The 12001-nt window shown below is 50.3% G+C and overlaps 1 protein-coding gene across 2 annotated transcripts in view; it reads left to right on the top strand.

Annotated features, from left to right (window-relative positions):
- GALNT6 (polypeptide N-acetylgalactosaminyltransferase 6) overlaps positions 1 to 11946 on the top strand; it is a 38346-nt gene extending 26400 nt beyond the window's left edge. For both annotated transcript variants that reach the window (XM_055394399.2, XM_088836900.1), the window contains 6 exons: positions 3429 to 3546; positions 5561 to 5761; positions 6300 to 6431; positions 7029 to 7130; positions 9088 to 9240; positions 10309 to 11946. In XM_055394399.2, the coding sequence (XP_055250374.1) occupies positions 3429 to 3546; positions 5561 to 5761; positions 6300 to 6431; positions 7029 to 7130; positions 9088 to 9240; positions 10309 to 10422 (820 nt within the window). In that variant the 3' untranslated portion in view covers positions 10423 to 11946. The remainder of the gene's footprint in view (positions 1 to 3428; positions 3547 to 5560; positions 5762 to 6299; positions 6432 to 7028; positions 7131 to 9087; positions 9241 to 10308) is intronic.
- The last annotated feature ends 55 nt before the right edge of the window (positions 11947 to 12001 follow it).

A 12001-nucleotide genomic window follows, 5' to 3' on the forward strand; every position in this document is an offset into this window, starting at 1 on the left:
GAGGTAGGTACTATGATTAACCTGTTTTGCAGATGAGAACACTGAGGTTCCTGGTAGTTAACAGTTGGCCCCAGACTATACCACCCTGGAAACTGGGGGAGCAAGAATGCCCATCCCACCAGTTTGGCCACAAGCCTGTCTCCCCACCATGGTGCTATCCTGCCTAGTACCGTAACAATTGGCCCTCACTCTCCACCATCCTTGTGCCAGGCCCTGCGTTCAGGGCTTTCTGTACTTTGTCTTATTAATTCTTCCCTACAAGGAGATCCAGCCAGTCCATTCTAAAGGAGATCAGTCCTGGGTGTTCATTGGAAGGACTGATGCTAAAGCTGAAACTCCAATACTTTGGCCACCTCATGCGACGAGTTGACTCACTGGAAAAGACTCTGATGCTGGGAAAGGTTGGGGGCAGGAGGAGAAGGGGACGACAGAGAATGAGATGGCTGGATGGCATCACCGACTCTGTGGACATGCGTTTGAGTGAACTCCGGGAGTTGGTGATGGACAGGGAGGCCTGGCGTGCTGTGATTCATGGGATCGTGGAGAGTCGGACATAACTGAGTGACTGAACTGAACTGAACAGGTAGAAAGGACATGACTGCCGCTTACAGAGAGATAGTAGGTAGAGACCATTGTAAAACAGCCATTATAATAAGTGGAGGGGGTGGTGATGTGTGCAGCCAAGTGGCCATCTTTGAAAAGACTGAGAACGTCTTAAAGGAAGATAGACGAATGTTCTGCGATGTGGCAACGTGTTGCAGTTGTCCTGAACTTTTTCAGGAAAGGGCCAGATAGCACGTATTTTAGGTTTTGCCAGCTGTGGCTTCGCAGGTGGCGCAGTGGTAAAGAATCTGCCTGCCAGTGCAGGAGATGCAAGAGATGCAGGTTCAATCCCTGGAGCAGGAAGTGGCAACCTACTCCAGTCCACAGTCTGCCAGCCCCTGAGCTAGACGGCAGGCGCTTGAACGTTTATCCATCGTTTGGTGCCCGGCTGGGCTTGCCTTCTCCCAACACACCCACCCTGCTCCTCCCTCTCAGACTGCCTGTGGGTGCTGTTAGAGACTACAGACATATCAACCAGACTGAGTTGAGGAGTGACTTTTAGAGTATCCATTGCTTCTGGATTATCTGTACCACTGTTTTTCTATACTGGCCAGGAAACTGAAGGGTCAACCAAACATATACCAGGGGTGTGGGAAAGCAGAGGTTAGGGATATAGTGAGCAGAGTTGGGAGGGAAGACTTTCTCCCCTTCCACGTTCCCAGATCCTAAGAAATGCTGCCCAGAGCCTCAATAGAGAGGCTGCAGGAAGGAATCCCATGGATCTGGAGCAGCCAGCTGCTCTGTCTTCTTTAGAAGGAAGAGAAGCAGCAGCAGAAGGGGCAGAAAGGAAAGGAGAAGACAGGAGAGAGAAAAGCAATTGGAACTCCCTATTGACTCTCTGCTTGATTCATAGATGTCTTTTGTTTGGGATGTACGGCAACAAAACCCCCTCCCCCCAAGCTGGGGGCCAGGCACACAGTGGCACAGTCAGGGACAGGGCACCTGGCCCCCACCCATCACTGCTCCGATGTCCAAGGACCATACGGCTGGAAGACAAAGCTCCAGTGTTTGAGGAATGAGTCTGCTCCCTGGTCCGAATGCCCTGGTAGTGTGCTTGCTTGCCTCAGGCACTTTGCCTGGTACCTGCCAGGAGACCCGCAGGCAGCACCCTCCCTTCCTCCACTCCCAAAGTTAACAGGAGATTAAGAGGAGAGGTGAGGACCGAGGGGACCCCAGGAAGCAGACCAGGAAATACAGAGAGTTTCCAGAGGTTGCCTGTTGGTTGTGGGTCTGTAGTGACGTTCCCCATGTAGTTTATCCTCAGAGATAATTTGTCAGTGGCTTCTTAGTCAGAGGGACCTCCCAAAGCCAAGAGACAGGGACTTCCCTGGTGGTCCAGTGGTTAAGATTCTGAGCTCCAAATGCAGGGACCTGGGTTTGATCCCTGGTCAGGGAACTAGCTCCCATATGCTGCACTAAAGATCCTGCATGCCTCAACTAAGACCTGGTGCAGTCTAAATAAGTAAATAAATATTAAAAAGAAAAAAGCCAAGAGATAGACTTAGGTCCAGGAGACCCTCAAGAAGCAGCCGGTTAGTTCCAAAATGCTCATAGGGTCCCAGGACTCTCTGAGCCTTCCTTGGCCTTACTTGGGCTGGCTTAGAACCCCTAGGAGAAGCCAAAGCCAGGGACAAAAAGCCTGCCTGAGCTTGAGGGTTTCCCAACCGAAATTCCTTCCAGAAGGTGGCTACATGAGCGGACCTCAGGGCAACAACAGTGGTAGGGTAACACCAACTTCAGGCTCCTGTATGGTTGCCTTGACTAGTCAGCCAGTGAATACTGATCGAGGCCCTGCTGTGTCTGAAACACCTTGACTGGTCCTGGGCTTACAGAGGTTTCTGCTTGGCTGTACTGCATGGAGCCGCCACTGAGGGCAGCAAAGCCCCATCCAAGCCAGCCTGGCCCGGCACAGAGACCAACAGTGAGTGACATGCGTGCACTCCTGTCTCCCCAGCTCCCACCCCTGCCTTCAACCCATAGCTCAGCCCCTCTGCTGGTATCTAAGTTCTTGATGTTTTGTCAGTTTATCTAAATGTGCTTCCGTGCCTCCCTGCCTTTGTCTGAAAGCCACAATCTTTTTGTAATCTCCAAATGCTCCCACTAGTCCGAATTGAGTTTAATTTCACCTCACTTCCTACCCTGTGTCTGGGAACACCTGTGTCCAAAACCATTTTCACAGAGCTTCTGATGGCTGAGTATCTACTGTGCTTTATGAACTTTGCTGCCAAAAAGCAAAAGATGGTGGCTTTTTTCTCAGCTGCTACCCTGTCTCTTTACTGATCTGTCTCTTTACTCCGTATGACTATACATAGCACAACCCCAGCTAGCCCGTGTGTAATATATCCAGTTGACTGAGTAAATAAGTGCCTTTTATTATTATTTACTTACTTACTGTTGGCTGTGCTGGGTCTTCACTGTTGTGCGCGGGCTTCTCATTGTGGTGGCTTGTCTTGCAAACAACGGGCTCTAGGTACGTTGACTCTCCGAGGCCTGTAGAATCTTCCCAGACCAGGGATCAAATCCGTGTCCCCTACATTGCAAGGCGGATTCTTAACCACTGGACCACCAGGGAAGTCCATGAGTACCTTTCAGAAGACAATCATGATCTTTACATCTCTCTTGGACCTGATCCTAGAAGGCAAAGAATAAAAGCTCAATAAACATTTGCTAAGTGAATGAGTTAGTGGCTGCACATCCCAGACGAGAAGAAAGGAGGAGGGGAGGGAGTCTTAGAAGCATCTGCGGTGAGTCTGCCCCTTTCCATGCTGGGCTCCAGTCCCCCTTCCTCCCAGAAGATGCACATGCTTTTCCCTCTGTCTCTCCAGATCCCCGACGTTTGCTGGTGGCCTCTTCTCCATCTCCAAGTCCTACTTTGAGCACATCGGTACCTATGATAATCAGATGGAGATCTGGGGAGGGGAGAACGTGGAAATGTCCTTCCGGGTGAGAGCGAAGAGGGCTTCGTGGGGGAACCGCAACGTCCCGGGGTACGGATGACCCGAGACCCTGTCTCTTAGGCAGCAGCAGAGTTGGCATATCTGGAGGTGAACTTTGAAGGGTGGCTTTTCCCCGTCATGGCTCCACCTTTCCTCTGCCCCCACCCCCATCCATGGTAGTAGGGCCACGGGACTCAGAGTGGACATATGGAAACAGATGACTGGGCAGAACCCTCAGAGGGACATCTGGGGACCGGTGACATCTTTCATGATGTCTGTGGGAACAGTTAGGGTGAAGGTGGGACAGGTCAGTAAGCAGTCACTATCCTTTTTCTGGAAAAACCAGGCTCCACTTTGCAGGTCAGAGGACACATGCCTTGGTAGCCTTTGGAGTTACCCTCCCCTATGCTCAGCATGCTCTTCATAACTGTAAGAGAAGGTGATGGCCCAAATTCTGGTGGACCCTAGAACTCTGAGGTATTCCAGGAATAAAGCAAATCAGGATTAGGTTAGCAAGAAAGGCTTCCTTGTGGTGAAATCGACACAAATCCCCATCCAGGGGAAAGTAATTAACAAGGAAATGAGCTTGCTTATGAAGTCATTTGGATGGCATCGTCGACTCAATGGACATGAGTTTGAGCAAGCTCTGGGAGATAGTGAAGGACAGGGACGCCGGGCGTGCTGCGGTCCATGGGGTTGCGGAGAGCGGACACGACTGAGCAACTGAGTAACAACAGTGAAGTCACTTGTCACAATGCCTGGCGTGTACAAGCACTTCACTGATGTCACTGCTGTTACTGTGGCTGTGATTATGCGTTTCTGTTGCTGCGGTATGAATAGCACTGAAGCATGATTATTACCATATGTGAAACAGATCGCCAGTCCAGGTTTGATGCATGAGACAGGATGCTCAGGGCTGGTGTGCTGGGATGACCCTGAGGGATGGGATGGGAGGGAGCTGGGAGGGAGGTTCAAGACGGGGAACACATGTACACCCATGGCTGATGCATGTCAATGTATGACAGAACCACTACAATATTATAAAGTAATTAGCCTCCAATTAAGTAAATAAAAATAAAATTAATAACAACATACCTCCCAATCTAAAACCTACAAAAAGAGAAGACACAAGTGGAAGGGGTGTCCTAAACCAGCCCTCTGATGGAGAACGGTCACTAACTTAGCACCATAATTCCCAGGGTTCTGATTCTGGGCTAGTTCATGAGCCTCTGACTTCTGTTCAGTCTTTCTGTAAGGAGGCTACTGTAGTAAAGGTCAGGTGATTGCCATAAACCACCTGATGGTGGCTTTTAATTAGTGAACTGATGCTTTGATTGGGTCACAAGTCCATCTCCATTTGAAGAAGCTAGAGTTCCTGAGTTTCCAGTAATGCTTGAGTGAGCTGATAAAATCACCTTTTTGGGTCAAAAAGCCAGGTGGCGCCAGAGCTCAGAGTAAGTAGATGGATGCCAACTTGGCCATCTGTCTCTTCTCCAAAGTGGGCCCTGGTAACCCTTGCTGCTGCTGCTAAGTCGCTTCAGTCATGTCCAACTCTGTGCGACTCCAGAGATGGCAGCCTACCAGGCTCCCCCGTCCCTGGGATTCTCCAGGCAAGAACACTGGAGTGGGTTGCCATTTCCTTCTCCAATGCATGAAAGTGAAAACTGAAAGTGAAGTCGCTCAGTCGTGTCCGACTCTTAGTGACCCCATGGACTGCAGCCTACCAGGCTCCTCTGCCCATGGGATTTTCCAGGCAAGAGTACTGGAGTGGGTGGTAACCCTCAGGACCCTGCAAATTTCCACTTGCTTAAATCAAAGTGAGCCACAGCAGAGAGCCAGGGATTGTGTAGCTATGGCCTGTGATGCAGCCTAGTCAGTGTCTTTTTTTCCAGGGGGAGAGAGGGGCATTTCCCTGATTTCGTCGACCCGGGGTCTGGCACCCTGGGAATGGAACAGAGTTGCTTGGGGTAGGTTGTCCCACCCGCCCGCTGAAAACCCCATCCCGTCTCATCTTATGGCAGGTGTGGCAGTGCGGCGGCCAGCTAGAGATTATCCCCTGCTCTGTGGTCGGCCACGTGTTCCGTACCAAGAGCCCCCACACCTTCCCCAAGGGCATCAATGTCATTGCTCGCAACCAAGTGCGCCTGGCTGAGGTCTGGATGGATGGCTACAAGGAGATTTTCTACAGGAGAAATCTGCAGGCAGCACAGATGGCCCGAGAGGTGAGAGGGGAGGATGCTCAGGAGATGTTCAGATGAAGACAAGGGCATAATCGCAGACGCTGATCCAGGGCTTCATGATGATGGAGGCCCCCTCAGCTCCGCCACCCAGTGCCTTTACCCCTCAGGCCTTGGGAGCTAGAGCCAAGGCTCTTATTTCGGAGGCTAGAGAATGAGGAAGGGCAGGCTTTGTTGTCCCTACCTGGAGAGCCCCATCATCTTTTAGAAGGGGAGGGAGATGAGATTTGGAGGGAGAACCTCTTACAGGAAGAGTGGCTTTGCTCTGAGAAACCAGGAATTGAAGACTGGAGGAAAACTGAGAGTTCACAGGAGATGGGGAGCACTGTGGGTGGGGATCCCAAAGCCAAGGCAAGGGGTTTGGGATTAGATGTGGAGCCAAGCCAGGGACCCCAACTGATTAGGAATGAGCATGAGACCCATTCTGGGGTAAAGTGGTCCCAGAAACCCTAGGCTACATCTGCCCAGACAGGAAGGTCAAGGCTGGTGAAACTGACCCTTTGGGGGCCGCCTTAATTGACAGAAATCCTTTGGTGACATTTCGGAACGACTGCAGCTGAGGGAACGACTAAACTGTCGCAACTTTTCCTGGTTCCTGGAAAACATTTACCCGGAGATGTTTGTCCCTGACCTGAAACCCACCTTCTTTGGAGCTGTGAGTCTTGAGAATAAATATGCCTGCCCATCATCCCAGAAGCCCCGGGAGAAGTTTCAGGACCACTGAGCCCATAGCTGGATGAGAAACAATCGATTTTTACTCTCCACACTCGTTTATCCAGGAGGGGGACCTGGAGGCCACCCGGGCTTCTAGAGCTAGCTGAAAACTTCATAAGGAGGAAACAACCTGTAAGCAGTGGTTCTCAAACACTCACGTGCATCAGTCACCAGAAAGGCTGCGTGTTGATTCAGGAGGACTGGGATGGGGCCTGACAATTTGCATTTCTAACCAGCCCTCAGGTCATGCTGAGAGTCGGGGATCACACTTTGAGAACCACTGCTCAGGAGGACATTCTTACAGGCTGAGGGCTTCTCCCAGAGACCTGACTGGTTGCCCACCCTGCCCTTACCCAGCCCCTGGGTTCTGCACCTTGTTTGCTATTCATTCCAGGCATCTGGGTTAATAAGCAGGGGAGGAAGGTCACAGAGGGGGAATGCAGCCATGCAGATTTATTACAGATGGACCCCACACCACAAACCAAAAAACCCCCTCACTGTGTTCCCCTGGGTTCCCTCTTTGCTCACCATCCTGCAGCTCAAGAACCTCGGCGTGGATCACTGCCTGGACGTGGGAGAGAACAACAATGGGGGAAAGCCCCTCATCCTGTACATCTGCCACGGCCTCGGTGGCAACCAGGTACACAGCCCGGCCCCTGGCTGGCCTGTCTTCTGGGGCATCTCCTCTCTGCACACGCCCCCTTCCTCCACACAGAATAGTCCTTTCCTGAGGACTAGGGCAGGAGAAATCCAGAAAGAGGAGGAGATACCAGTCCTGCCCTCAGGAAGCCCCCAATCTAAGGGGAAACGCATGATACAGACAGATAAGGTCCTAAGTGTGGATCAAGGGCATCCAGGGAGGCGAGGGCAGCAGTGCTGGCTGGTAGAGAGGGGCTGGGAGGGGAGGACTGTTTATCGCAGGAAGCATGCTGGAGGATGTGAGCTGCTAAGTGATGTGTTAGGGTGACCAGGAAAATTTTCTGAGCCCTTTCCCTCACCTACACTCAACTTTTTTTTTTTTTTTTCTATTTCCAGGAGGCCCATTTATTATATTTTTTAAGTGACGAACTTGTGACTTGACTTTTGAAATTTATTTTTGGCTGTTCTGGGTCTTCATTGCTGCACACAGCCTTTCTCTAGTTACAGTGCTTGGGCTTCTCATTTCAGTGGCTTTTCTTACTGCAGAGCACAGGCTCTAGGGTGCTCAGGCTTCAGTAGTTGTGACACATGGGCTCAATAATTGTGACTCACGGGCTCTAGAACGCAGGCTCAGGAGTTGTGGCACAGGGGCTTAGTGTCCCAAGGCATGTGGGATCTTTCCAGATCAAAGACCAAACCGGTGTCACGTGTTGCAAAGTGTATTCTTAATCACTGGACCACCAGGGAAGCCCTTGCGTTCAACTATCTTCAATGCCTCCCCTGCCCAGAAGCTACCACTCTGATCCTACCACCCATCAGTGACCCCAAAACAACTCCCTACTGACATCTCACAGTTACCTGCATCCACTGTAAGGGCCCATTTCCCCCAGTGCTACAATGTCCAGCTCTTTCCTGAGGAATAACTAGTAACCTCCCTGGCCCCAATTCCTCAATCTACCCTGAATGCCCAGTGTTTGATAAGTAAGAGGCACTTGAAGCAGAGCTGAAGGAAGGAAAAAGTGGCAGGGGACACTGAATAGGATGCCAATGTATGCAAGTGAAGACAAAGTCATTCTGAAGCCATTTCCTGTACCACTGGCCTGCACAGTGATTTTAGGTGGTATACTGGTGAGCATTTTTTCTGTAAAGAAAGCTGAGGGCCGAAGAATTGATGCTTTTGAACCATAGTGTTGGAGAAGACTCTTGAGAGTCCCTTGGACTACAGGGAGATCCAACCAGTCCATCCTAAAGGAGATCAGTCCTGGGTGTTCATTGGAAGGACTGATGTTGAAGCTGAAACTCCAGTACTTTGGCCACTTGATGCAAAGAGATGACTCATTTGAAAAGACCCTGATGCTGGGAAAGATTGAGGGCAGGAGGAGAAGGGGATGACAGAGGATGAGATGGTTGGATGGCATCACCGACTCGATGGACATGAATTTGAATATACCCCGGGAGTTGGTGATGGACAGGGAGGCCTGGTGTGCTGTGGTTCATGGGGTCGCAGAGTTGTACACGACTGAGCGACTGAACTGAACTGAACCTATTAACAAAAAAAAAAAATCAGCATATCAAACACATGATTTCACAGATAACGCTTTAAATGAGGCAAAGTTATTTTTTTTTTACTTTTTTTTTTTTATCAAGACTTGCAGCTTGCAAGATCTTAGTTCTCTGACCAGGGATCGAACCCATACCCTCTGCAGTGGAAGTTCCCCGGACTGCCAGGAAATTCCCTAAGTTAAATTTTTACCTAAAGAAAAAATATTTAGTAACTATTATCTATTATTCCAGTATAACCCAGATACAGTGGCACATGAATTACTGAAATCTTGGCACCCACTCACTTCCTCCCCAAGAGGCCATCTGTGATTGGTGTCTCTGGGCTGTTGGCTTTGGGAGGTGGCGGGCAAACTCTCCACCTGTCCCTCAGAACCTTCTCTTGTCTTGTGTTTTAGTACTTTGAGTACACAACCCAGAGAGACCTTCGCCACAACATCGCAAAGCAGCTGTGTCTACATGCCAGTGCTGGCACTCTGGGCCTTAGGAGCTGCCACTTCACTGGCAAGAATAGCCAAGTGCCCAAGGATGAGGAATGGGAATTCACCCAGGTGAGTCAGCTGTCCCAAAAGCTCAGAATCGAGAACCTGAGGCCACAACTGCCCCCTCCCTTCCTTCTGCATCTTCTTCCTGAGATACTATGGCATGGATCCAGACAATGTAGAGACTATGGAGAATGTGAGCTTGGTCACAGGCAGTGTTCACAGGACTTAAGTAATGTTTGGTGATGGCTGATTCTGGTTGATATAAAGATGGCGGTGGGGTTATGGTCTAGGGCCAGCTCTTTCATAGTTCAAGTATTTTTAGGCTGAACCCCAGTAGATGAAGTTGAAGAGTCACTTATGGTTCCCGCCTGGCCTCTGTGGGCTAAGCACAAGGCTGTACACTCACGTACTTTGGTTTCGTTAATCTTCCAGAGGCTTGTCCCAAGTAGGTGGTATCCCCATGACTAGAGATGGACCAGCAGCAGCTCAGCAAGTTTGTGTCTGGCCCAAGATCCTTCACTAGTAAATGGCAGACCCAGGGTTCAGACCTAGATAAGTCTGACTCAAAAGCACGGGTTCTTTCCATTATACTGCCCTGCCTCAGGATGAATGATGTAACTTCTACAGGATCGGACTCAAACTAGCAGCCTCCAATGAGCCTCCACACCCACTCCACCCCAATCCCTAGTCCTGGGCTTAGGAAAAGAGGAGCCTAACCTTGGGGCTACAAGGAAGGGAGTAGTCTGAATATGATCAAAGGCAGAAAGTGTGGGTAGACTGCAGTGGCCCAGGTCTTTGAGATTGGCCATCTGATGGCCAATTTCATTTTCATTTCATCCTGAAAGCATTTTTCAGTTAGCCCATGGTCCTGCCTTCCTGTGTAGCAGTTATTCATGCTAAAGCTGGAGGTGGGGAATTGGCACCCAGCCCAGGAATGCCAATTCCTGTGGAAACTCAGGAATGCATCTCATCAGAGTATCTGGCATCCAAGGAAAGGAATGTGGAAGTATCCCCCCTGTACCTTGCTGGATTTCCCTTCCCTTTGGTTTACTGTCCTCCTGTCATTCCCCCTAGCAGTACTATCAGAAGTCTGAGGCCTAAGTTGACCCTTTGTTTTGCTGTGTCAACTTTTAGGATCAACTCATCAGGAACTCAGGATCTGGTACCTGCCTGACATCCAAAGACAAAAAGCCAGTCATGGCCACCTGTGACCCCAGTGATCCCCACCAGCACTGGCTCTTCATTTAGAGCCCGGATCACCCACTGTGGGAGTTCCCACATCTTCTCAGGAAACAGAATCTGGGGGAAACCTGATGTTTGAAAACTGGACCAGCAGCTTCCCTGTCAGCCTTAAAGATGAATTTCAAACCCAATGGAAGTCAAGGCAGAACCTTCCTACTCCTTGCAACAACATTGGGCCTGTTATCTTTCCTCCACATTGGTGGACAAGACCATTAGAACACATAAGACAGGGCCTAGAGCTTTACTTCTGTCCTAGAAACAGACCTCTAAAGCAGAGGAGGCAGCTGGGGAAGGACCCGGGGCAGCAATGACAAATTCAAGGGACGTGCCTCTGCAGCCACGTCCTGGATCCCTGGTCATCTGGGACACCTGCCGAATCTATCAGAGGAATGGGAGGTCTAGGTCTCCCTTGCTGTTTTTACCTGAAGCACTTTGACAGTGCTTGACAGGTACACAACAGTCCTGTGAAAAAGACAGGAATCACCATGCCCATTTTATAGACAAGAAAACTGAGGCAGGGAGATGTAAAGGAGCTGTGCTGTGTTCCACAGCTGGTGCGTGGCTGGAGCTGAATCTGAGGCTCAAATTCGAGCCTTGAAGCCAGGCTCCTCCCTCCACGCCTCGAGAACACTAAGTACCTAGCCATCAACTCTCCACTCGTTTTCACTCCACTCTCATCCTTTCTGGCTGACTGGTCTCCATACAGCCTAGAACAGTGGGGCCAGGTAACCATGAGGGAGACCACATTTGGGAATCCTGTGATGTTCATTTTGAAAGAAACCTTGTGGAGCTACCTAGTGATTTCTCAGGTTTACGTCCCAGAGCCTTTTCTCAACGCTCCTCGTATAATGTAGTTCCAAAGCAAATTAGCCATGGAGGAAAATGAAGGCGGGATGAGGGCAGTGCCCACCAGGCCCTGATTTTCCAAAGGTCTGCAAGCACAATTTGAAAATCCTTGTTTAAATTTAAGCCTATCATTTTCATATTACGAAACCGAAGCCAGATAAGAGAAGTTACTTGCCCTAGGCCACACAAGGAGGTATTGGCAACCCAGAGGCTGAGACCCAGATAAGGCTAACAAAATCCCTGGGAAGTCTGAGGAAGCAGGGTTCACAGGTAGCCTGGAGCATGACTTTGTGACTGGCCTGGTCTGCTGTTCTCGGGTGAACTCCCCACGTGGAGCAGACCTGCTGTGCACGTCAGCTCTTCTCCCAGCAAGTTGGACCCCACCGCACACGGCCTCTTTGCCTGAAGTAGAGAACCCCAGCTGCCTGAAGGAGGACTCATTGCTTCCAGGAGGGATTCCTACTTTGAGTAGCGGGCTGTCATCTTGGGCATCACCACATGAAGGTGGCATGGGACCACAGCTGCCTCTCCTTCCCACTCAGGAAATCTAGGTCCCATGGGGTAGCCCAGCCAAAGAGAAAGAACAGTGGCCAGCAGCGGGGAAAGGGAAAAGTTCTTTCCCAGCAAGAGAAGAGAATGGCACATAGATCCCAATGGAAATAAAGGTTTTATGGCATGGGTGAAGGAAGTTGGCATCGGGTTCCTCTTCTTCTGGCTTGTCCCTTCGCTGATCTGTTTG

The sequence above is a fragment of the Moschus berezovskii genome, chromosome 6, assembly GCF_049115385.1.
Source record: "Moschus berezovskii isolate FMDL1 chromosome 6, NW_MosBer_1.0, whole genome shotgun sequence".
Classification (NCBI taxonomy): Eukaryota; Metazoa; Chordata; class Mammalia; order Artiodactyla; family Moschidae; genus Moschus; species Moschus berezovskii.